The sequence below is a fragment of the Mus caroli genome, chromosome 10, assembly GCF_900094665.2.
Source record: "Mus caroli chromosome 10, CAROLI_EIJ_v1.1, whole genome shotgun sequence".
NCBI lineage: Eukaryota > Metazoa > Chordata > Mammalia > Rodentia > Muridae > Mus > Mus caroli.
The window spans coordinates 57,087,739-57,109,513 of record NC_034579.1 but is presented as its reverse complement, the minus strand read 5'-3'; the positions used below and the strand labels follow the sequence as shown (position 1 = coordinate 57,109,513).

General features: G+C 45.2%; 1 protein-coding gene across 2 annotated transcripts; it reads left to right on the top strand.

The window, feature by feature from the left end:
* The first annotated feature begins 727 nt into the window (after positions 1-727).
* Positions 728-21,362, top strand: Ddx21 (DExD-box helicase 21). Of its 2 annotated transcripts, none has more exons than XM_021174467.2 (15): positions 728-880; positions 3,647-4,084; positions 7,020-7,095; positions 7,902-8,080; positions 8,926-9,043; positions 10,102-10,287; positions 11,369-11,514; positions 12,208-12,357; positions 13,306-13,467; positions 14,011-14,130; positions 14,611-14,684; positions 16,013-16,172; positions 16,950-17,084; positions 18,598-18,642; positions 19,045-21,362. In XM_021174467.2, exons 1-15 carry the CDS (start codon positions 794-796, stop codon positions 19,300-19,302), a joined length of 2,334 nt encoding a protein of 777 aa, XP_021030126.1. In that variant the 5' UTR covers positions 728-793; the 3' UTR covers positions 19,303-21,362. The 2 variants fall into 2 exon arrangements, with proteins under 2 accessions (XP_021030126.1, XP_029338629.1); XM_029482769.1 differs by having other exon boundaries at positions 795-880; positions 3,618-4,084.
* The last annotated feature ends 413 nt before the right edge of the window (positions 21,363-21,775 follow it).

Below are 21,775 nucleotides of genomic sequence, written 5' to 3'. Positions count from 1 at the left end.
TTAGCGTCTTGCACCCCATATGCCCTGCCAATTCTGATTCTTTTAAATTGTTCATATTGGGGGGCTGGTGAGATGGCTCAGTGGGTAAGAGCACCCGACTGCTCTTCCGAAGGTCCAGAGTTCAAATCCCAGAAACCACATGGTGGCTCACAACCATCCGTAACGAGATCTGATTCCCTATTCTGGAGTGTCTGAAGACAGCTACAGTGTACTTACATATAATAAATAAACAAATCTTTAAAAAAAATAAATTGTTCATATTGTGCAGCACGCATATGCGTGTCCTGGGTGCCACTGCGCGCGTGCACGATAAAACTGCACAGCTGGTTCTGTTTTCCAGGGATCACAAATTCAGGTCACCAGGACTGAGGTATCTCGCCGGTCCCTGAATTCCGGTGCTCACCAAAGCACCTGGGTTTATCTGTCACCACCCAGCCGTTTTCCACAGGTAGCGTACACATCGCACAGCTTTTCATGGGAAAATGTTGCCAGCTGGTAATCCCAGACTAGGCAAGCGGAGGCAGCAGGGTGAGATTCAAGGTCGTTCTCCAAGTCTAGCCGTGGCGATCCCGCTGTAGTCAGACCGCGCAGAGCATCTCCACGCTGCACACACGGGTCTCACCCAAAGCCGCGCGAACCGCAGCCGTGCCGGTGCACACTACTTCCGCCGGATGCACTCCGTTGCGGAAGTGACGAATAGTCCGGGCTGAGGGGCGGTCCTCTTTCTCCGTCGCCCTCTCTCCTTCGCACGCGGTTGAGGAAGCCGGTAGGCCTGAGAAGCTGCTGCTGAATAATGCCGGGAAAACTCCGCAGTGGGGCCAAGTTGGGCTCAGACGAGGCCGAGGAGAGCATGGAGACGCTGCCGAAGCCAAGTGAGAAGGTGAGCCTGCTAGGGAGTGGGGGATCCCCGAACTGGGCCGGGCCGGGAGCTCGTGGCCGGCCCTCTGACACGCCGTGCCGGCTGGTCAGGCTTGGGAGTGCGGAAGGGATTGCCGATCGCGTCCCAGTGCGGACCGGAGCCGAAGACCGCAAAGTCTGAAACATGGTCGGCATCTGCTGTGACACACAGACACAGTTCCCTCTCTAAAAAAGAAAAGAAAAAGAAAAAAAGAAAACCCAAAACAGAAAACGTGGTTGGCTAAGTGATCACCCTATTATATAGAAGGATCTGTGTGAGCACTGTTAAATCGCCTTGTCTCTTCTTAATTCCTTGCATAAAAATATTAAACTTGTGACAGTATCTAACTACCAAAGTAGGAGGGTTCGGAAATTATCCCGGAACTCCTGTGTTGTACGACTTAGTTGAGCTTTTTTTTTTTTTTTTTTTTTGTTTTTTTGCTGTCTCCCGGGACTTTGAAGGTAGGAGCCTTTTAAAGGAGCAGCAGTAGTATTTGAATTAGGTGGAAATCACAGGGCGCACAGCGTTCACATCCGCATGTTCAGCCACCTGATGCTGAAGTCAGGAGGGAGGGACCTAGCTACACGTTTATATTCCGAACTCGACTTACTGTTTTTCATATATGTAGCAGATACATGTTCATGGGGCGGAGAGATTGTCCATGATACAGTATTTTTAAGATTTTTTTTTTTTGTGGTACCAGGGACCAAACCTTGGGCCGCTCACGTGTTGGCAGGTGCTGTCCCACTGTAGCTCTAGCCCTGCGGTTCTTAGCCTGACAGATAGTCTGCAGATGTTTATATTATGACTCATAACGGTAGCAAAAATTAAAGTAACAACGGGATAATTTTCTGGCTGGGGGTCACTACAATATGAACTATTTGAAAAGTTGAGAATCGCTGTCTTAGGCCATGATTTGAGAATTGTGATTTAGTCCTTACTGCCTGGAACACTACTAGAGTCTATCTAGTAGGTGGCTAATAATCCCTACCAATTTTCCATGATATGAAAAGTTGCACATTTAAATGAAGTCCAAATAAAGTTTCGCATACGCAAATGATAGATGAATTTTTTGGTAGTTTTGTTTCATATGGTGTCTACGAGAATCCACATTGAAGTACAAATTTCTTGAGTGTTTTACCATATAGAAATTTTGGAGGGAAAAGAAACCTGCTATTGCTGTTATGTCTGAGGGCACCCAAAGCTAGCTTGCTTGCTTTCTTCTTTCTTAGTTACCTTTTGGACAGTGCTTGCTCACTGATACTGTGTGTGTTCCTACATGGGCATGGATATGCTTGCCCCTGCGGGTACAGAAGTTTGAGGTCAATGTTGGGTGGGTGCCTTTATCACTTACTTTCCCCACTCTCACCCCACCCTCCACCCACAGACAGTTTCTCTATAGCCCTGGCTATTCTGGAACTTGCTCTGTAGACCATGCTGGCCATGAATTTAGAGATCTACTTCCCTCTAACTCCTGAGTGATGGGATTAAAGTGTGTATCGCCACTTCCCTGGCTTGTAGTAATACACACTTTTGGGGACGCCTAGGCTGGCTAGCTGCCCACTCCAGCCCCACCAGCTAGAGTGACAGGCATGTGCCACCACACTCATTATTCAGTGGCTGCTAGAGTTTCCTGTCAAGCCCTCATACTGGCAGAGTAAGCATTTTCCCCCTGAACCATTTTTTCAAGTATGTAGTTTAGAGCCTTGGTAGTCTCTTTCAAAAATTAGTCTGGCAGGGCAGTGGTGGTGCATGCCTTTAATCCCAGCACTTGGGAGGCAGAGACAGGTGGATTTCTGAGTTCAAGGACAGCCTGGTCTACAAAGTGAGTTCCAGGACAGCCAGGGCTACACAGAGAAACCCTGTCACGCAAAAAAAAAAAAGTTTATAATGGTTGGCCAATATGACCTGAAGACTTAGTTTGAAGAACTCTTTTATTTCCCCCATGTTAGTGACTATTGCAATATACTTCTTTTCATTTTAGCTAAGAAGTGGTATTAAAAAGCGTACGTACTGTGTGACCTTTTATAATTAAAATTACATTAAACCAGGTGTAGTAACATGACTTTAACTCTAGGAAGTCAGATCTCTTATGAGTTTGATACCAACCTGGTCCTGCAGAGGTCATTCCCAGGACAGCCAGAATTATAATTACATCACTCCTCCTCTCTCCTCCCTCCAACTCCTTCCATAGAATTCCCACCTTGCTCATCCCAAATTCATGGTCTCCTGGTTTTTTGGTTTGGTTTGGTTTGTTTTTTTCGAGACAGTCTCTGTATAGCCCTAGCTGACCTGAACTCACACTGTAGACCAGGGTGGCCTCGGAACTCAGAAATCTGCCTGCCTCTGCCTCCCAAGTACTGGGATTAAAGGCGTGTACCACCATGCCCGGCACTCCTTTATTTATTTATTTATTTATTTATTTATTTATTTATTTATTTATTTATTTATTTAATGTAAGTACACTGTCCCTGTCTTCAGACACACCAGAAGAGGGCGTCAGATCTCATTATGGGTGTTTGTGAGCCACCATGTGGTTGCTGGGATTTGAACTCTGAACCTTCGGAAGAGCAGTCAGGTGCTCTTACCCACTGAGCCATCTCTCCAGTCCTGGGGGTTGATTTTTAACTTGTACAGTGTTGAAATGCCTAAAGCTGTGTTTTTCACAACTATAAATAGTTGTGAAATGCAAGTATAGCAGCTTTATTGTTTTTTGAAGTTTTTGCTGTGTCTTTCATAAATTTTTAGAAAACTAGAAAAGAGAAGACAAAATCAAAGACCGAAGAAGCAACAGAAGGAATGGAAGAGGCCGCTTCCTCCAATGCAAAGAAAACAAACAAGAAAGGGCCTTCTGAAGATGATGTGGATCCCCCTAAATCCAAGAAGGCCAAGAAGCAGGAGGAGGAGCCTCAAGACGACACTGCTTCTACAAGCAAAACCTCCAAGAAGAAAAAGGAGCCCCTTGAGAAGGAAGCAGCCTCTGAAACCAAAGAGATAATAACAGAGGAGCCTCCCAAAGAAGAGGCAGACATGCCTAAGCCCAAGAAGATGAAGAAAGGGAAGGAAGCAAACGGAGATGCGGGAGAGAAAAGCCCCAGGGTGAAGAATGGACTCTCCCAACCTTCTGAACCGAAATCCAACTCCAGTGATGCTCCTGGTGAGGAAAGTAGTAGCGAGACAGAAAAGGTGAGTGTGCGCCTGTGCATGGACAACACTTGCAGGAGTTGATGCTCCCTCCAGTGCGAGGGTCCTGGGGTGAGACTTGGGTTGTCAGGCTTGGGGATAAATGCTTTCCTTGCTCTTGTCCCAGCTGCTGGCAAAGTTGTACTAGGCTGTTTCATTGTTAGAGAGAAATAGGTAGTAACTAAGCATAATTGCAATCATTTTAAAAGTGTTTGGGCAGTGGAAGTCGAACCCGGGGCCTTGAACATGCATGCTATGTTAATAGTAGAAGAGAAGCCGGGCGTGGTGGTGCACGCCTTTAGTCCCAGCACTCGGGAGGCAGAGGCAGGTGGATTTCTGAGTTCGAGGCCAGCCTGGTCTACAAAGTGAGTTCCAGGACAGCCAGGGCTACAAAGAAAAACCCTTTCTCAAAAAAAAAAAAAAAAAAAAAAAAAAAATAGAAGAGAATTTGTTATATCAGCATCTCTTTGGGGTATATAACCCCTGCAGAGGGGCTCTGGCCTCCATATGCACCAGCATGTATGTGGTGCACAGACCTGCAGATAAACACCCATACTCATCCATAAATAAGTATACAAAGTATACAGAAACTATAGCCTGTCCTGTCAAGACACTGTTCACAAATGAGGAAGTGTGTTGAGGTTCAGGGAAAGCCTTGCTCCACTTGCCAAGTCTGAAGCAGCTGGAAAGTTCCAGCTGGGTAACTCGGTCCTAGGTTCCTTCCCTGTCACTGAATTTTGATCTCAGTAAATAAACCACCAAGATGAGGTGTGCTTACTGAGATTTTTTTTTCCCCTTGGCCATTGAGTTACTTGTGTTGAACACGGTGAAGTGTCCACTCTGGCATGGATTTTGTGATTGTCCAGAAACCTGGGGAAGAAGAGTGCAGGCTGGGTGTGCTGGCTCATGCCTGTAACCCTAGAGGCCAAGGCAGTGGGGATCTAGGGGTCCAGGCCAGGGGGCTCCACATGGGACCCTGTCTCAGGAAAGGAAACCTTCATCTATGAAAGCTTCTTGTGCTTAGGTTCATGTCAGTGCTTACTGGGTTTTCCTGACTCAAAAGTATCAAGAAAATCAGAGAATTTAATCTGAAGGAAAGAAGCTTCCTAGAATTTTAGCTAGCTCCCTCCCTCCGTACACTACCAAGTCCTCGGCAGGTAGAAAGGTAGCCAGTTGGCAGTTTTGATGTTTCCTTACAATGTATTTAATGTACATTTACAACATGCTGAGTATATTTAATAGGTATATAATGTATGTAATGTTTAGAAATCAACTTCCTCATTCCTTTTCTACTCAGTATTTGCTTTAATAATGTTACAGGTTTATGTTATTATTTTTGTGTGTATGGGTGTTTCACTTGGATGTGTATCTCTGAGCCTTGCTTGTGCCTGGTGCCCCTTGGATCCCCTGGAACCAGAGTTGTGGATGGTTGTGAACCTCCATGTGCATCCCGGGATGCAAACCTGGACCTCTGCTGTATGAGTGTGTCCTGTGTATGCTGTTCACTTGTCTATATGTGTGTATACCACATGTGTGTCTGTTGCCCATTTGAATCATCAGCCTCTGGAGTTGTACATGGAATTGAACCTGGCTCCTCTGGGATGGTTTGGTTTGGTTTGGTTTTTGAGACAGGATCACTACATAGCCCTGGTGGTTTTAGAATTAATTATGTAGACCAGGCTGGCTTAGAACTCACAGAGAACTATCTCCCCTGGTGTTGGGAGTAAGTAAATATATTCTTAATAATCAGTGATTGATCTCTTGGGTCTCCACTTTTTTAATACCCTTTTTTTTTTCCTTTCCTTGTGACGGGGTTACTCTGTAGACCAGACTGGCCTTGAACTCAGAGATTTGTCCAAGCACTGTATTAAAGCAGTGTGCCACATTGGTTTGTTTGTTTGTTTGTTTGCTTGTTTTAATGATGAGGTTTCACTTTATATTCCTGGATAGCCTAGAACTCAGAGATCTGCCTCTCAAATGCTAAGAATAAAGGCACACCCAGGCCTCTTTGTTAGGCATCCGGTGGGTTGAGACTGGGTCTTGCTAAGATATTTCCAGACTGGCCTTGAATTCACTGTACAGCACAAGAGAACACGCAGGTGTGTGTCTGGAAGTTGGAGGAAACTTTTCGGAATCTTTTTTTCTTTTTCTTTCTTCCTTTTTTGTTTTTTTGTTTTGTTTTGTTTTTTTTTTTAAGATTTATTTATTTTATGTATATGAGTACACGGTAGCTGTACAGTTGGTGTGAGCCATTATGTGGTTGCTGGGAATTGAATTCAGGACCTCTGCTCCCTCCAGTCTGCCCGGCTTCAGCTCCGCTCGCTCTGGCCTTGCTCGCTCTGGAGCAAATCCAAGGATTTGTTTATTATTATATCAAAGTACACTATAACTGTCTTCAGATGCACTAGAAAAGGGTATCACATCTCACACATTGTGGTTTCTGGGATTTGAACTCAGGACCTTTGGAAGAGCGGTCAGTGCTCTTAACCACTGAGCCATCTCTCCAGCCCAAATCTTTTGTTGTTGTTGTTGTTTGTTTGTTTGTTTGTTTTTTCTATCATGAGGTCTGAAGGTTGAACTCAGTTGTCTTGTCAGGTTAGCCAGGGCTTTTATGCACTGAGCCATTTCCCCAGCCCCTCTTTGATTGGTTTGTAAACTGGTGTGTTTAGGTGAGCTTTTTTCCTCTTTTTAAAAACCATTCAGTTTTTGTGAAGGGCTGGTGCACATACCATGGCGAGTGTGGAGGTTGGACAGTCTCTGGAATCAGTTCTCTGTCTGCCCTGTGGGTTCTGCTGTTCACACTCAGTTCCTCGGGGTTAGACAGCAAGTGCCTCTGCTCTGCTCCAGAGCTGTGCGAGGATGGCTTTTCTTTCTTCAAAGGTTTCCTGCATTCACTTGTGTGTGAATTACTGATTTCTGTGATCTTTTGCTTTGATAGGAAATACCTGTGGAGCAGAAAGAAGGAGCTTTCTCTAATTTTCCCATATCTGAAGAGACTGTCAAGCTTCTTAAAGGTGAGGTCCAGAACCTAATAACTTAGCTCTCTGCTGTGGCGAGTGGAGACCACTTCATCCCGCAGGCATCTAGGCTACAGTGGAGGAGGCCTGTGCATTAGACGTGGGGTTGTGCAGTTTGAGGTCAGTTACTAAAACGTAGTCCACATTCAGAAGTGTGATCTGTCATCTTCTCCCACCTAAGATTAATGTCCACAGGTGTCTTGGGTCTTCTGATCTGTGTGTTCCCGCTGAGTGGTTCAGATGCTTCCCCTAGCACAGCACAGTATTGAAGGGTAAATGAGTCATAGAGCCTCTTTTTTTAAAGTTCAGATGAGCTTGTGAGTGAAATTTGATCAAAAGTAACATCATACTTTAAATTACAATTAGAAGTTATTAAAAATACTTTTCAGTCTAGTGGGTTCCACTAGGAATATACTAGGAATATATTGACTCAGACTTCGTAGATGTTCATGAAAAGGTAGAATCTGGGCTGGAGAGCTGGCTCAGTGGTTAAGAGCACCAACTGCTCTTCCAGAGATCCTGAGTTCAATTCCCAGCACCCGCATGGTGGCTCACAACCATCTGTAATGGGATCTAGTGCTCTCTACTGGTTTGTTTGAAAGCAGATACAGTGTACTCATGCATAAGATGGGGGGGGGGGAGGGAGGAAGGGAGGGAAGGAAGGAAAGGGTAGAGTTCCCTAATTCTGCAGGACCACGAGTATGACTGTATTAAAGTTGGGGGTTGATATTTTAGCAAAGGCTCGGGGTTTGCTCCCTGATACTGAAAATAAAACAAAGGTAACACAATTGATGCGTTCACAGCTCGTGGGGTGAACTTCCTGTTTCCTATACAAGCCAAGACCTTCCACCATGTGTACAGTGGGAAAGACTTAATTGCCCAGGCACGGACAGGCACCGGGAAGACATTCTCTTTTGCCATCCCTTTAATTGAGAAACTTCAAGGTGGGCTACAAGAGAGGAAGAGAGGCCGAGCCCCTCAGGTAACTATCTTAAGTGCCTCACAGGCTCAGGGACAGCTGACAGAACCTGTGAGGTCCTTGTTTCACTCAGTGTATCTGAGATAGGCAGGGGTGAATCTTTGAGACTGTTGGCCATCAGCTCTGTGTGTCGTTCCTGTGGCTGTGATCATCCATGCTTACTAATGTTCTTATTTCCTTTCAAATGTTGGATGTTCTTGGGTCTCACAGGCCTGGTCCTGGGTATTTATTTTTGACAGAGTCTCTATAGACTTGGCTGGTCCCTAACTCACAGAGATCTGCTTGCCTCTGCCTCTTGTGCTGGGAATGTAAGCCATGACTGGCTTCTGGATCAGTGTTCCTGCTATTGCCCAGAGTGAGCCGAATGAGTGTAAAGGACTTGTCTACCAGGGTTGGGCCTGCCTGCTGCAGTTTGAGTTTAAGCTTAGTCTCCATCTGGCCCTTGGACTCCAGTCATTTACTCTTTTAATGTCTGCCTCAAAATGTGTTGAGAATTAATTTGGAATAATAAGTAGAAAGTACTTCTCAGCACCTAGGGCAGCAGGGAAAACTGGAACATCAGCTAATGTTAGGTTGTTTTACTGGACCTCTGTAGTTGTTCACTAGTTCTCTGGAGCAGCAGTGTGTGAACACTTACTCCTGATTGGTGTGACCACAGGCTCTTAGAACACTGCTTGGGGATGGTATAGCGCCTGTCCATGTAGTGTGTGGGATTTCTCTCCGAGCACATGGTGACTGGTTCCATGTATGGCAGGATGGGGTAGGACGAACACAGCGTTGTGGATTCTGGAGGAGCGGAGAGACAAATACCGCATAGCACTTTGAAATCCTGGGTTTCTCTCTTTCAGGTGCTAGTCCTTGCACCCACAAGAGAATTAGCAAATCAAGTGAGCAAAGACTTCAGCAACATCACCAAAAAGCTGTCCGTAGCTTGTTTTTATGGTGGAACACCCTACGGTGGTCAGAGTAAGTGCATTCAAAAGCTGGGGAGGGGAGGCTGTTGTGGGTGCCTCCTCAACTTGAAGAGTATCACATTTTCGGGGTTTCTTGCCTGCTATTTAAGGATGGTGAAGAGTGGGGTCCTAGGTGATTCTAGGTAAGCCCTGGTTTGGGTGTTCAGTGCTCTAATGACTCAGAGGACAGACACGGTGTCAGTCTCACCCCTTTTATATGTGCATTTCTTGCTGCAATGGCCCTTTTTTTTTCACAAGCATCAGCCAAGGGTACAGTCCCTTTGTCCCATTCTAGTGCTTCCTAATTAGGACCATGCTGTCTCTTGGAAAGGAGAATCAAACATTGGCACACAATGAGGATGGCACACAGCCATCCTGCTTTGGAAGGCCTGGGTTTGATTGGCTCTTGACTGATCCCATACTAATTAGGTGTCCATGTTGCTTGGTTTTTCCTCTTTGTGAAGGTTGTGTTGAATAACGTAGGATGCCTAGTGTAGTCCATAGACTACAGCGGCAGCACAGGCAAAAAAGCCTCCGGATTGCCTCCACGGCAGGTGCAGAGGGTGAGCACCGTGGTCCCAGTGTTCCATAGAGTTCCATAGAGTAGTCGCCCTTCTGTGCCCTCTCACTTTCTTATGCCCACTCAGCCACACCACAGGAGGTGCCTGGTTTTTAGTCTTGAGTGAGTGATGGCAGGAAAGAGGGCTGAGTTTAAGAGCATTCTGAACTACATACTGATGCCCTGTCTCAAAACCAAAGTAATACTGTTTCTATTTCTCTAAGAGTATCACTTATGGCCTGAAGTCTTGACATTTTCTGCCAGCCAAACAGGAAGTCATTCTTGTGCCACTGTTTCCTGGTGGATCATTTTCCTATTGTGTTGGTGCGCTGGCCCAGCCATTCAGGCAGGGGTGGATGCACCCCCGGGGTTGTTGCTGTCATGACTTTGTAGCTGTGTATTACTATATATACTATATTTTAGAATAAAAAGTATTTAAATGGGTTTTCCATGATTGATAAAAGGAGTTTGAAAACAAGGCGGCATCTCTTTTCGTTGGTAATTTTTTACAGTTGAACGAATGCGGAGTGGGATTGATATACTGGTTGGGACCCCAGGTCGTATTAAAGACCACTTGCAGAATGGCAAGCTAGATCTCACCAAACTTAAACACGTTGTCCTGGATGAAGTCGACCAGATGTTGGATATGGGTTTTGCTGATCAAGTGGAAGAAATTTTATGTGTGGCATACAAGAAAGGTAAGCCCCAAATTTAAGGGACTGATGGAGGGGACCTCAGGAAGGGTCATGGTGATCTTGTCTTCTAGGAGATAATAAGGACACTCAGGAAAACGTGTTTTTTGATACAGGGTTTCTCTGTGTAGCCCTAGTTATCCTGGAGTTCAGTCTGCTCAAGGCTGGCCTTGAACTCAGACTCTCCTGCCTCTGCTCCCTGAGCACTAGGGAAGGCTTGTGCCACTACTACCTGGCTAAAGTTTGGAAAAATTAAAAAATTAATTAGAAGGTTATATAATTGGCAAAAGCTTGGGAGAATAAAAGAAAAAATTCATAATTGTGCCAGCTTGATCACTGTTCCTAACAGTTTTCAGTGTATTCCTGGTGTGTATGTACTGTTAGATACTAAAATTTTGTCAAGTGATTTATTCAACCACCTACCTCGTTTTATAACCGTCAGTCATATCAGAGGGTTCTGGTCACGGTTGGAGTTCTACAGTACCTAGAGTTGGTTCTATAATACAGACCTTCATAAGTAGAGCTACTGATCAGCTGTAAAGTGCACTGGACCTGTTCTGTCAGCTTGTATCCTCAGGGCTTCTGAGAATAGTAGTGTCCCTAAATCCAGATGAGCACATACATTGAGGGTCTTTTGTCGTTTGCGGGTGCTGAGAATTGAGCTGAAGGCTTTGTCACTGGATTGCACCCCTAGCCCTGGTTCTAGATTCTTAATCTACTAAACCGCTGTGGGATTCGTTTGATTGTGGGCTACTTGGTTAGCGGTCTATGCTGGTTGGTTCCTGGGCTTCCAGGATTTTTCATCCAGTTGGCAGGCCTCCTTCCTGGGATGGATTTCCTGTGAGTGACAGAGGCTGGAAATAAATCTGATTGCACATACTTTTGTCATTTGGGGATCCATTATGATGACAGATCATTTCAGTTTCTGTGTGGTGGGAGTGTTTGGCTTCTTTTTATTGTGTCTTTGATGCATGGCTGGCTGCCAGTGGTCCGTGGTAATGTGCTGCGGTGGAGGTGCCAGGTGAGGTGGAGTGCTGTGTATGCAGGCTTGCTTGGATTATTCACACTGACTTCTTTTTCCCCCAAGATTCTGAAGACAACCCCCAAACATTGCTTTTCTCTGCAACTTGCCCTCATTGGGTATTTAATGTTGCTAAGAAATACATGAAATCTACATACGAACAGGTGGACCTGATTGGTAAAAAGACTCAGAAAGCAGCTATAACTGTGGAGGTAAATGATTCATTTAGTTGCCGGAAGTAGTTAAATCATTCTGTTTCCTGTCTGATAGTTTTAACAGTAGCAAATCCAAGCTCTTTTTCCAGATAAATACTCAGTCCCTATGCAGAGCCAATTAACATTTCTTTTATGTATGGTGTCTGTGCTTTCTGGATTGCATCATCTAGCAGCCTGATTTCAGTCTTTGGAACCTTGCGTTTGAATTAGATAAACAAAGTGGTTACATTCGGAGTTCAGCCACTAGTGGGCAGCAGAGCAATCTGGTGCATCATCTTGAATCTGTTTCATCTTAGGCTCCGGTACCTAGATGAATTCATTTCACCCAAGAGCGGGCCTGTACAGTAGTTACTGCAGGTTGTATTTTAAGTGGATGAAGGGGCATAGCATGCACAGGCCTTTCTTGTCTGTTATTTGGTTTCCTGCGGGGGTGTGGGAAATAGTGTTTCCTGATTACATTAGAATGCAATGAAACCAGATGCTCTTTGGAAAAAGGATAAGCCTGGAGGTAGCCCATGCTGCTCCTGACTTGGGTTTATTTAGTTTCCTGTTTTCCCTTTAAGCCATGGTGGCAGCAGACAGCCCTGTAAGGTCTGCGTTTACTTCCTGTACCAAGCGTTAGATGTAAGAGTTGAGAAGGGAGCTGCAATGTCCAGCTAGGCTTTAGTAAGTGTTCCTTCTTTTCTTCAGCACCTGGCGATTAAGTGTCACTGGTCAGAAAGGGCAGCGGTGATTGGGGATGTGATCCGAGTGTACAGTGGTCATCAGGGGCGCACGATCATCTTCTGTGAAACCAAGAAGGATGCCCAGGAGCTATCTCAGAACACGTGCATAAAGCAGGTTGGTCCTTCTCATACCTGAAGCCTGGGTCTTCAGTGAGTCTTTATCTTGGACTCTACTTTCATTCTGGTTTTCAATTATCCAGTGACTTCCATGTTGTGTTAGATTACGGGAAGTGTCTCTGATGATCAGGGTTTATGTAATCTACCAGTCCTGCCTCATGGGTGGTGGTTCACTGTACAGAGTAGGTGTAGTCTCCTGTGGCTTATATTCTGAACCTTGGAGAGTGTAGTTAGAAACAGTTGATGTGGGCTGGGGAGATGGCTCAGCGGTTAAGAGCATCCACCCATGGAGCATCTGACTGCTCTTCCAGAGGTTCTGAGTTCAAATCCCAACAACCACATGGTGGCTCACAACCATCTGTAATGGGATCGAATGCCCCCTTCTGGGGTGTCTGAAGAGAGCTACAAAGTACTCATATAAATAAAATAATTCTTTAAAAACAAAAAACAAAAAACGGCTGAGAGCTGCAAACAGTTTGAAGATTTTTCCATGTAAGAAGCAGGTGCAAGGGGTTGGGGATATGGCTCAGTGGTAAAGGCCCTGGGTTTGGACCTCAGCTCTGGGAAAAAAAAAAAGACAAAAAAGAAGCAGGTGCAAGAAGACATCTGCTCTTCATAAATAAATCTTTTAAAAAAGGAAAGGTTTGGAGAGATGGTTCAGTGGTCCTGCTTGCTTTTCCAGAGGTCTTGAGTTCCCTGCAACCATGTGATGGCTCATAACCATCTATAGTGAGATCTGATGCCTTCTTCTGGCCTGCAGGTGTACTTGCAGACAGAGTACTCATGTATAAAATAAATAAATTTGAGAGAGGGGGGAGGGTGGGCGAGTGGGCATCTGTTTTCACTTTGTGTCATTCCCTGTCCAAGCTGAGCTCTTGTTGCTGGTGGAGAGTGTCATGTTGTGTCTGGAATTCTGAATTCTGAGGTCAGTTGATTTCTTTGGCAGGATGCCCAGTCCTTACATGGCGACATTCCACAGAAGCAAAGGGAAATCACCCTGAAAGGTTTCCGAAATGGCAGTTTTGGAGTTTTGGTGGCGACCAATGTTGCTGCCCGTGGGTTAGACATCCCTGAGGTTGACTTGGTTGTTCAGAGCTGTCCACCAAAGGTATGTTTGGTCTTGTGCTTGCTTTTTCTTTTAATAACAATACAAAATTACTGCTTTTGTTTCTTTGTGTTACTAAAAGTCCTTTTACTGACTTTTATGCAGTTTTCAGGCCCTTTCTGTTTTTCTGAATTCTGTACACAGTCAGTTTAGATGGTTGGATGGATGGATGGAGAGAAAGAGGGAGATTACAGTTAGGCTGTGCACTCAGTCTTCTGCGTCAGCTTCTCCATTTTCCCACAGATCTCATCATCTCACTGTTTGTGCTGTGTACATTTTCTTATACATTCATCTTTTGGACATGTGGATGGGTTCATGTCCTGTTGTGAATAGAAACATTCTAACTTGTGAGTGTACAGAGTAAACGAGACATATTACTAAAATATACTTGAACGCTTCTTCTGCAGCCACTTGAAGCTTGGAAATACACAGAACCTTGGGATCTTTGGACACAGGACAGGGACCACTCTTTGAGCAGTTTTGTCACTGAGCTCTGCACAGGCTGCCTGATCTTTGTCATGTCACTCATACACTTGGTTTCCACAGGATGTAGAGTCTTACATTCATCGTTCGGGGCGGACAGGCAGAGCTGGAAGGACAGGGGTTTGCATCTGCTTTTACCAGAAAAAAGAAGAGTACCAGTTAGCACAAGTGGAGCAGAAAGCGGTAAAGTGGTTTCCAAACTTGTATTCAACACATGCTAAGCTCTGAAGGCAAAGTCAGTCCTTGGAATCATGGCAGCAAGCTGTGTTTTCTTTGTTGGTCCATGGTAGAAGGCCTGCTGACTAACTTGCACTGAAGAGCTTCCCTAAAAGGCTGCCACACAGAGTAGAGAGGTGGGAGGAGGGGATCAGAGATGGATGAAGAGTCCATTGCCTACAGAGAGGGAAAAAGATGGGTGTTCACCTGTGGAATTAGTTCTGTCCCCAATCCCATAGCCTCAGTCTACGGGATGAGAAAAGCATCGTACAATTTCGCATTGTGGCTCACCCTCAGCCTAGAACATAACTCCTTAGAACTATTAATCCAGGAAACAGGGCACAGAGTAAAAAGGTTTATTTGATAGATTTAAGGAATAAATTACTTAACCTCAGTAGAAACAATAATCTTTGAAAACCGTGAAATTGTGGTTTGTTTTTTTTGTAGGGAATTAAATTTAAACGGATAGGTGTTCCTTCTGCATCGGAAATAATAAAAGCCTCCAGCAAAGACGCCATCAGGTACAGTCTATACCAACACCAAGGTCTGTTTTGATGCTGCTTTTTGGACCATTTTTGTTTTTCTTTTCTTTCTTTTTTTTTTTTTTTTTTTTTTTTTTTTTTTTTTTTTTGTGGTTTTTCGAGACAGGGTTTCTCTGTATAGCCCTGGCTGTCCTGGAACTCACTCTGTAGACCAGGCTGGCCTCAAACTCAGAAATCTGCCTGCCTCTACCTCCTGAGTGCTGGGATTAAAGGTGTGCACTACCATGCCCGGCTATTTTTTATTTTTTAAGTGCATATGATGAGTAACATGGGACTGGAGAGATGTCTCAGTGGTTAAGAGCACTGGCTGCTGCTCTTCCAGAGGGTCTTGAGTTCAATTTCCAGCAACCACATGGTAGCTGATAACTATGATCACCCAGGATTTAGTAAGAAGTTGGTTTCTACTGAAGTGTATAGTTTGAATGGGTAGTAAATAGGCAAGGGAGTCCATAGGCAAAGGACATGTTAGGAGACCTTGGGAGTCTTCCCCAAGCCGCATTTTTAATTGATTTTATGGTAGCATGTTTTCCTTAAGGAATTGTGGCACCGTGGGGTACTGTGGGATACTGACTAGTTCAGGAAATATGGGCTTGGTGACCAGGAAGAAGAGGCAGATTCTAGTAGTGGGTACGCAATGTTCTTTGGGATATCAGCCCTTTGCCAGTGCAGCTTACCTTACTTAGTATACTGATGTGCTGATTTGTACGGCCAAGACAGAGCCAGCCTGCACACATACGGTGTTCTGAGATCTGCTGTAGAGCACTTGGGAAAAGTGTAGAATGTAACTGGCTATAGTTTTTTCTACTTTTAAAAGTAGCATCACATACTTGCTTGTGATCAGTGTTTTGTTTAGAGTTAAATACTTTATAATCTCTCACTTAAAGGTAGTATGTGGGCTGGGCATGGTGAAGCATGTCTGGAATCCCAGCAGGAACCAGGAGTGTCAGGCCAGTCTGCTCTGCACAGCAGGTTTTCAGGCAGATAAAGTCCTGTCCCAAAGGGCACAATAAAAGCAAACAAATGCACTACTGGAGCCCCATTGTATCTTATACTGAGGCAGAGTTTTATATCCCAAGAGTGCTTGGAACTCACTGTAGTAGAAGATGACCTTGAACTTAAGATCCTCCTGCCTCTGCGTCCTCAGAGCTGGGAATGTGGCAGCGCCTCCAGTTAATGGAGTGCTTGGGATTGAACCCAGGACTACTTCTTCCTGCCAGTTTAGCTACACCCCCAGCGTGCTGAGGCCCGTTCTAAACCTCATTCACTTTGTTACTGAAGTGTTCTTTGTCTTATTCTCTCACACACAGGCTCTTGGATTCTGTGCCTCCCACTGCCATTAGCCATTTCAAGCAGTCAGCTGAGAAGCTGATTGAGGAGAAGGGAGCTGTAGAGGCCCTGGCAGCTGCTCTGGCCCACATCTCAGGAGCCACATCCGTCGATCAGCGCTCCCTGATCAACTCGCAAGCAGTAAGTAAGGTTTGGTACTTTACAAAGGGGCTTAAGCAAAACTAGAAGAGTTCATTTAAACTTCCTCATTGGTTTCCCCTTTCTAGAGGCATGAAGGCACTGGCTGTGTTTTGCCATTTTCCTAATTAAAAACAGAATCAATAGGGGCAGAAGAGATGGGTGTTTCCCAGGGGTGGGTTGGAAGGAGAAATGACGCTGACTGCTATGGGTAATGGTTTACTACAGTTTTCTTTTAAATGAAGGGCCAGTGAGACTGGGCAGGTAACAGCCTGCCATCAAGCCTTACAACCACCTAAATCCCATATCCGGGATCTTTATAGTGGAGGGGGAGAACAGATTTCTGACCTGATCCCTGGCTTCTACACGGGAGCTCACAGACAAATGAGAAAGTTAAAATATGCTAAAAAACAGGTGCTAGCTAGAATGGAATTAAAATGCACTAACTTGTTAGTTGCAGTGGTGAATTCCTTTGACACTTTGAAATCTGGTGTGTTTATTGATTGTAGCCCCATGTGACATAAGAAGTTCACTGATGGATCCATTCCTCATGCCCAACCAGTCCCCTTCAGTGCAGATCCTTTAGAAAGCTAAGGACTGGGTACTGGTGATGGTACTCCCAACAGTCTTCCTAGGACTGCCCCAGTCTACTGGCATCCATTGGGTGACCGGGGGGGGGGGTGCGCTGTCATGGAGAGAGCTTCTCTAGAAGTCCTTCCCTCCCCAGAGCAAAAGCTTCTGCCGATTGGTTTTCAAGGTTGTGTGCCTTTCTCCCCCAAGGGCTTTGTGACCATGATCCTACGCTGCTCCATTGAGATGCCCAACATCAGTTACGCTTGGAAAGAACTTAAGGAGCAGCTGGGCGAGAGCATCGATGCCAAAGTGAAAGGAATGGTCTTCCTCAAAGGAAAACTGGTGAGTGCTAGCCCTCCGGGACCTCAGCACACCTCGGGGTTAGCCTGGGCCTCAGGGTGTGTCCTCTCCCTGCCTGATGGGGTGCTGATCTCACTCTCCACAGCTGTCCTCAGCGCTGTCTTCAGCCTAAGCTGGACGCAGTGCTAGACCCCGTCACCCCTTCACAACTTCAGTATTTTGAGTTAAAGTTTGAAACGTCTAGTCTTAGCACCCAAACATTTAAGCTTTTGCTACATTATGGGAAATGAGAATAAAAAGGGCAGATAAGTATTATTAGAGAAATAGTTTTGACTATGGGAATCCCTCTGTGGTCACACAGACACACATGTGTACATATGGAAAACCCAGAGCCCAGTATTAGGTAAAGATGTTTGTGAACTGGGTAATGCCTGATCAGAGAAGCCATGAGCCATCTTCAGAAGCTGAGGATAAACTTGTCTAGTTCCCCATTGCCACCCCTAGCACCCAGCACTACAGGATACGAAGCACACCATCTTATTCCCACTGGCAGCTGACCTTGGTCACTGTCTTGGGTTTCATTGCTCTGCAAAGACTCCATGACCAAGGCAGCTCTCATATAAAGGCAGACATTTAATTGGGGCTGGTGTACAGTCTGTTAGCATTATGGTGGGGACAGTGCTGTGTGCAGGCAGACCTTGTGCTGGAGGAGCAGAGAGGTCGAAATCATGATCCAAAGGCAGCCAGGAAGAAGCTAACTTCTGTAGCAGTCAGGAGGAGAATCTTCTGCACTGGAAGGAGCGTGAGCACTAGGAGGCCTCAAAGCCTGCCTACACAGTGACACTTTCTCCAGCAAGGCCATCCATCTTAATAGTGCCACTTCCCATGGGCCAAGCATGTTCAAACCACCACAGCCACAGCGTCTTCCACTCCTCGGTGTCCTTCACTGAGCTCACACTCAGCGCACTTTCCCAGTCCTTACCTGTATGGCAGAGTTCTTGGGGTATAATATTTTCTCCCGCTCTGATTACTTACAATGGACGGCCTCAAGCCTGTGACCCTACTCCAGGCCAGAACCTCTCTGGGATACCCGAATGCCCAGTGTTTTGGAGAAGCCCACAAATGCCAGAGTCCTTCAGCACCTGAGCTGTGGCTGGGTAAATTCATGGGTGGAAAAGTGTAGCTCAACTGTGCCATTACAGGAGTCATTTGGTGCTGATGGCGCCTTCCCCGACTGATAAGGAAGGGAAGTGCTTATCAAAGATCTGATAATGTGGACTAGATAGATCCCTTTTCTAGTGTTCTCACAGAAAACTGAATTATGAAAAACTAGAAGACAGTTTAATTTTCTTCTTTTCATTGTCATCCTGGCTCCGGGTTAGCACAGTACACTAGCCATGACTACTTGCTTGGGTAGCTGCAGACCCTTCCCCTCCTGCTGCTGTTCTCAGGAGTTAGCCATGCTCTAGGGTCCGCTGTCTCAGGGCCTGCTACTTTCTTTGTATTTTGGTGTGTCTGTGTTGGTTGGAATAACTCTACCTCCTTTGGTTTTTAGGGGGTTTGTTTTGATGTCCGCACTGAAGCAGTCACAGAAATACAGGTATTTTCTTCTTGATTTTACTATTTGTAGACCATACAGTATTTATTCTGGCAATGTGGGCTGCAGAGATCTGTCCCCCCAGCACTATTGTGACCTTGCTGCTCGGCCTGCCTTGCTCCTTCCAGGACCTGGGCCCAGCATCTGCAGAGCGCTCCCCTGCACACTTGCTGCTGCTGTGTTTTCTAGCGCTGTATTGAGTGTGTGCTTCAGACAGCTGCAGCAAACTCAAAATGTAGAATGAGGACTGGCCTTCAGAAGGCTTGTCCCCACGCTAGCCACATGGCTTTGGTACTAGCAGCTTTTTAAAACACGTAACAGCTTGTTCCTTAGAGACATGACAATTAGTTTTCTTGTGGCTTTACCAAATTTAATAAAACCATGGAACAAACCTTCTACCCACAGGAGAAGTGGCATGATTCGAGACGCTGGCAGCTCACCGTGGCCACCGAGCCGCCAGAGCTGGAGGGACCTCCAGACGGCTATCGAGGCCGCATGGGTCAGCGTGATGGCAGCCGCGGTGCTTTCAGAGGACAGCGGGGTGGAAGCAGGAACTTCCGGGGCCAGGGACAGCGGGGTGGAAGTAGAAACTTCCGAGGACAGCGACCAGGAGGTGGCAACAGGGGCCAGAAGCGGAGTTTTGGTAAAGCGTTTGGTCAGTGAGTAGAGGCCAGAAGGGACTGTTCCCACTGTGGACCCCAGGGTCCACCCTGCTGACAAAGCCCCAGTGCTTCCTTCCTTTTTTACCACTTCTCGGCGCCCCCTTTCTTGCAGAGAGGCTTCTGAACTGTCCGACTAACCATCACAAACTCTTCATTTTGAAAGAGGATAAGGATTCATTGCATCATTTTCCAACATACTTTTAGATTTACAAAGTAAAACCAACCATGAATCTGCCTATCTTGGTGTGTTGATCTTGTAATTTCATCTTGTGTGTGTGTATGTGTGCACTCACTGGGGCCTAAGCTCAGAACCTCACACAAGCAGAGCATACACATGCCCTGCAACTAAACTACATCTCTAGTCCCTATACACGTGTCCAACTCATCCTTCAAAGAGAGTCCCTAGGGGCTGCCTCAGTCTCAGGAGGATTGCAAGAGCCAGGGCGGAATGTGTTTGTTGCATTCCTTGGCATCCTGGACTCCTTGCAAACAATTGCTGTGTTTATATGTGTCTGCTGAGGTTTGATGCTGAGCAGTGCTTTTCAAGAGCCACTTCAGACTTAGCTGATTTGAATAGTTTGTGCCAGGCTCTGGATGTTGAGGGTAGAACAGACAGCATAGATTCACTCTAGTGTCTTCACATACTCATTAGGTGATTTGTGTTCCAGTGGATTCTCCAGACAAGTGTATATAGAAGTACATTTTTATAGGACCCAATGTCTGTAAAGTTCAAGCCCAAATGCCTGACATGTCTAGCTTTTCTTGTCAGTAATGAGACTGGATCCACTTTTGGAAGATTGATTTACCCAGAAGAAATAATGGAGCATGGGGCTCAGTTGGTGTTGCTGACAAATGTCTCAAAAAAGCCACAAAGGTGTCTTTGATTGTGACAGGGAAGGAGGTGGAGAAGCGTGCTCTGAGTGGTGAGCACGTCCTGAGTCGTGGCTCCTGGAGGGCCTGTGTCTGCTAGTGTGCAGTCTGGGGCTATTAAAGGGCACAGTGGGACAGGCTTGTTTTCAGTGGCTTGGATCTTAAACCACAACGTAAAATCTATTTCTGTTAAGCTGCTTCTCTGAAAAATTATCACAGCTCAGAGAGTCCTTCTACAACAAGGTGTGCCATTTTAAGCTCTTACTTTGAGGGAACTGAAGCATAGCCCCTGCCTACTGCTCGGTTTTTTATTTGGGAATCATCCCACCTAGCACAGAAGCTTGAGTAGTGGTGTCCTCTAGCTGTACCGGAGATTCTGTGCAGGGATCTTAGAACAGGCTTGGAAGGAAAGTCAGAACCACACACTGTCATTTTATTTTGTTATTTTTCTTAATTGTTTGGATCAACTAAGACCTTCATTTTAGTATGGTCCTTTACCGCCTTTACCAATCACCTGCCATTAAAGGGCTCTGATAACCCATCAGCTCCTGGTAGTTGAAACAATGCCCTTTTTTTTTTCTATTTAGATTCAGTTTTCCCCTTGAACTCTGACCAGATGGCTCATCCTCTGCTCAGGATTTGTTGGTTTTTGTTTTCTTTGTTGATAACTGTAGCTTGTAAGAAATGTGGGCATGGTTTAATGAAGCATTTCACTGTTGGGATAAAAGAGTTTGCCATTTCAAGATGATGAAAGGACATACTGGCTCTACTTGCAGGATGAAAGGCTAGAAAACATTTAAAATTTTGAATTAATGGGTTACCCTATAGAAAAATGATCTGTCATAAACCAAACAGTGAAGGGGAAGAAGGGAAGAATTTCAGTTGACACAATTTAAATGAAATATGACTTTTCAAGCAAATGAAGTTTCTTTTGGATTACAGAAACTAAACAATATTTATTATTTGGTTTAAATGGGCTTATTGGGAAATGTTATCATTTTTACTATTTTCTACAGAGAAAATATTTTCCACTTTATCAAATAACTCTGGACTTTGAAATTACAGCCCGTTTTTATGTTCCAGCTGTCTACGTAGTTGTTTTCCTGAAACTGTACTTAAAATGTTTTTACATTAAAGTGAATTACTGTATAAAGTACTGCATTATGCCATAATAAAGATACCAATGCTTTATATTTAGTTCTTGGTGGCTTTTATTTTCTAAAACAAAAATAGCTTTACATTTTTATAACTGACTGCTAGGTCTGCAAATCTAGTAGCTTGGCTTGCCTTCTGTGTATATTGCATTAAAGCAGGGAGATTAGGTTATACGGGAAGTTAGCCTTGGCTAAATTGTCATAAAAATAAAAGCAATCCTATGTTAACATACCGTCACTGTCTTCAGACACACCAGAAGAGGGCATCGGATCCCATTGCAGATGGTTGCAAGCCACCATGTGGTTGCTGGGGATTGAACTCAGGACCTCTGGAAGAGCAGTCAGTGCTCTTAGCCACTGAGCCATCCCTCCAGCCCTTCCGTGGGCAATTTTATACAAGTAAATTTCTTGAATTATCCATTCATGTTTTGTGAATTGCTCTCTTTCCCT

Excerpts from the sequence above, each read along its gene's own strand:
- Ddx21 (XM_021174467.2), top strand. The coding sequence starts at position 794 with ATGCCGGGAAAACTCCGCAGTGGGGCCAAGTTGGGCTCAGACGAGGCC. Across the intron at positions 11,515-12,207 it reads AAGCAGCTATAACTGTGGAG|CACCTGGCGATTAAGTGTCA; the intron begins GTAAATGATTCA and ends TCTTTTCTTCAG. Across the intron at positions 14,685-16,012 it reads TCCAGCAAAGACGCCATCAG|GCTCTTGGATTCTGTGCCTC; the intron begins GTACAGTCTATA and ends TCTCACACACAG.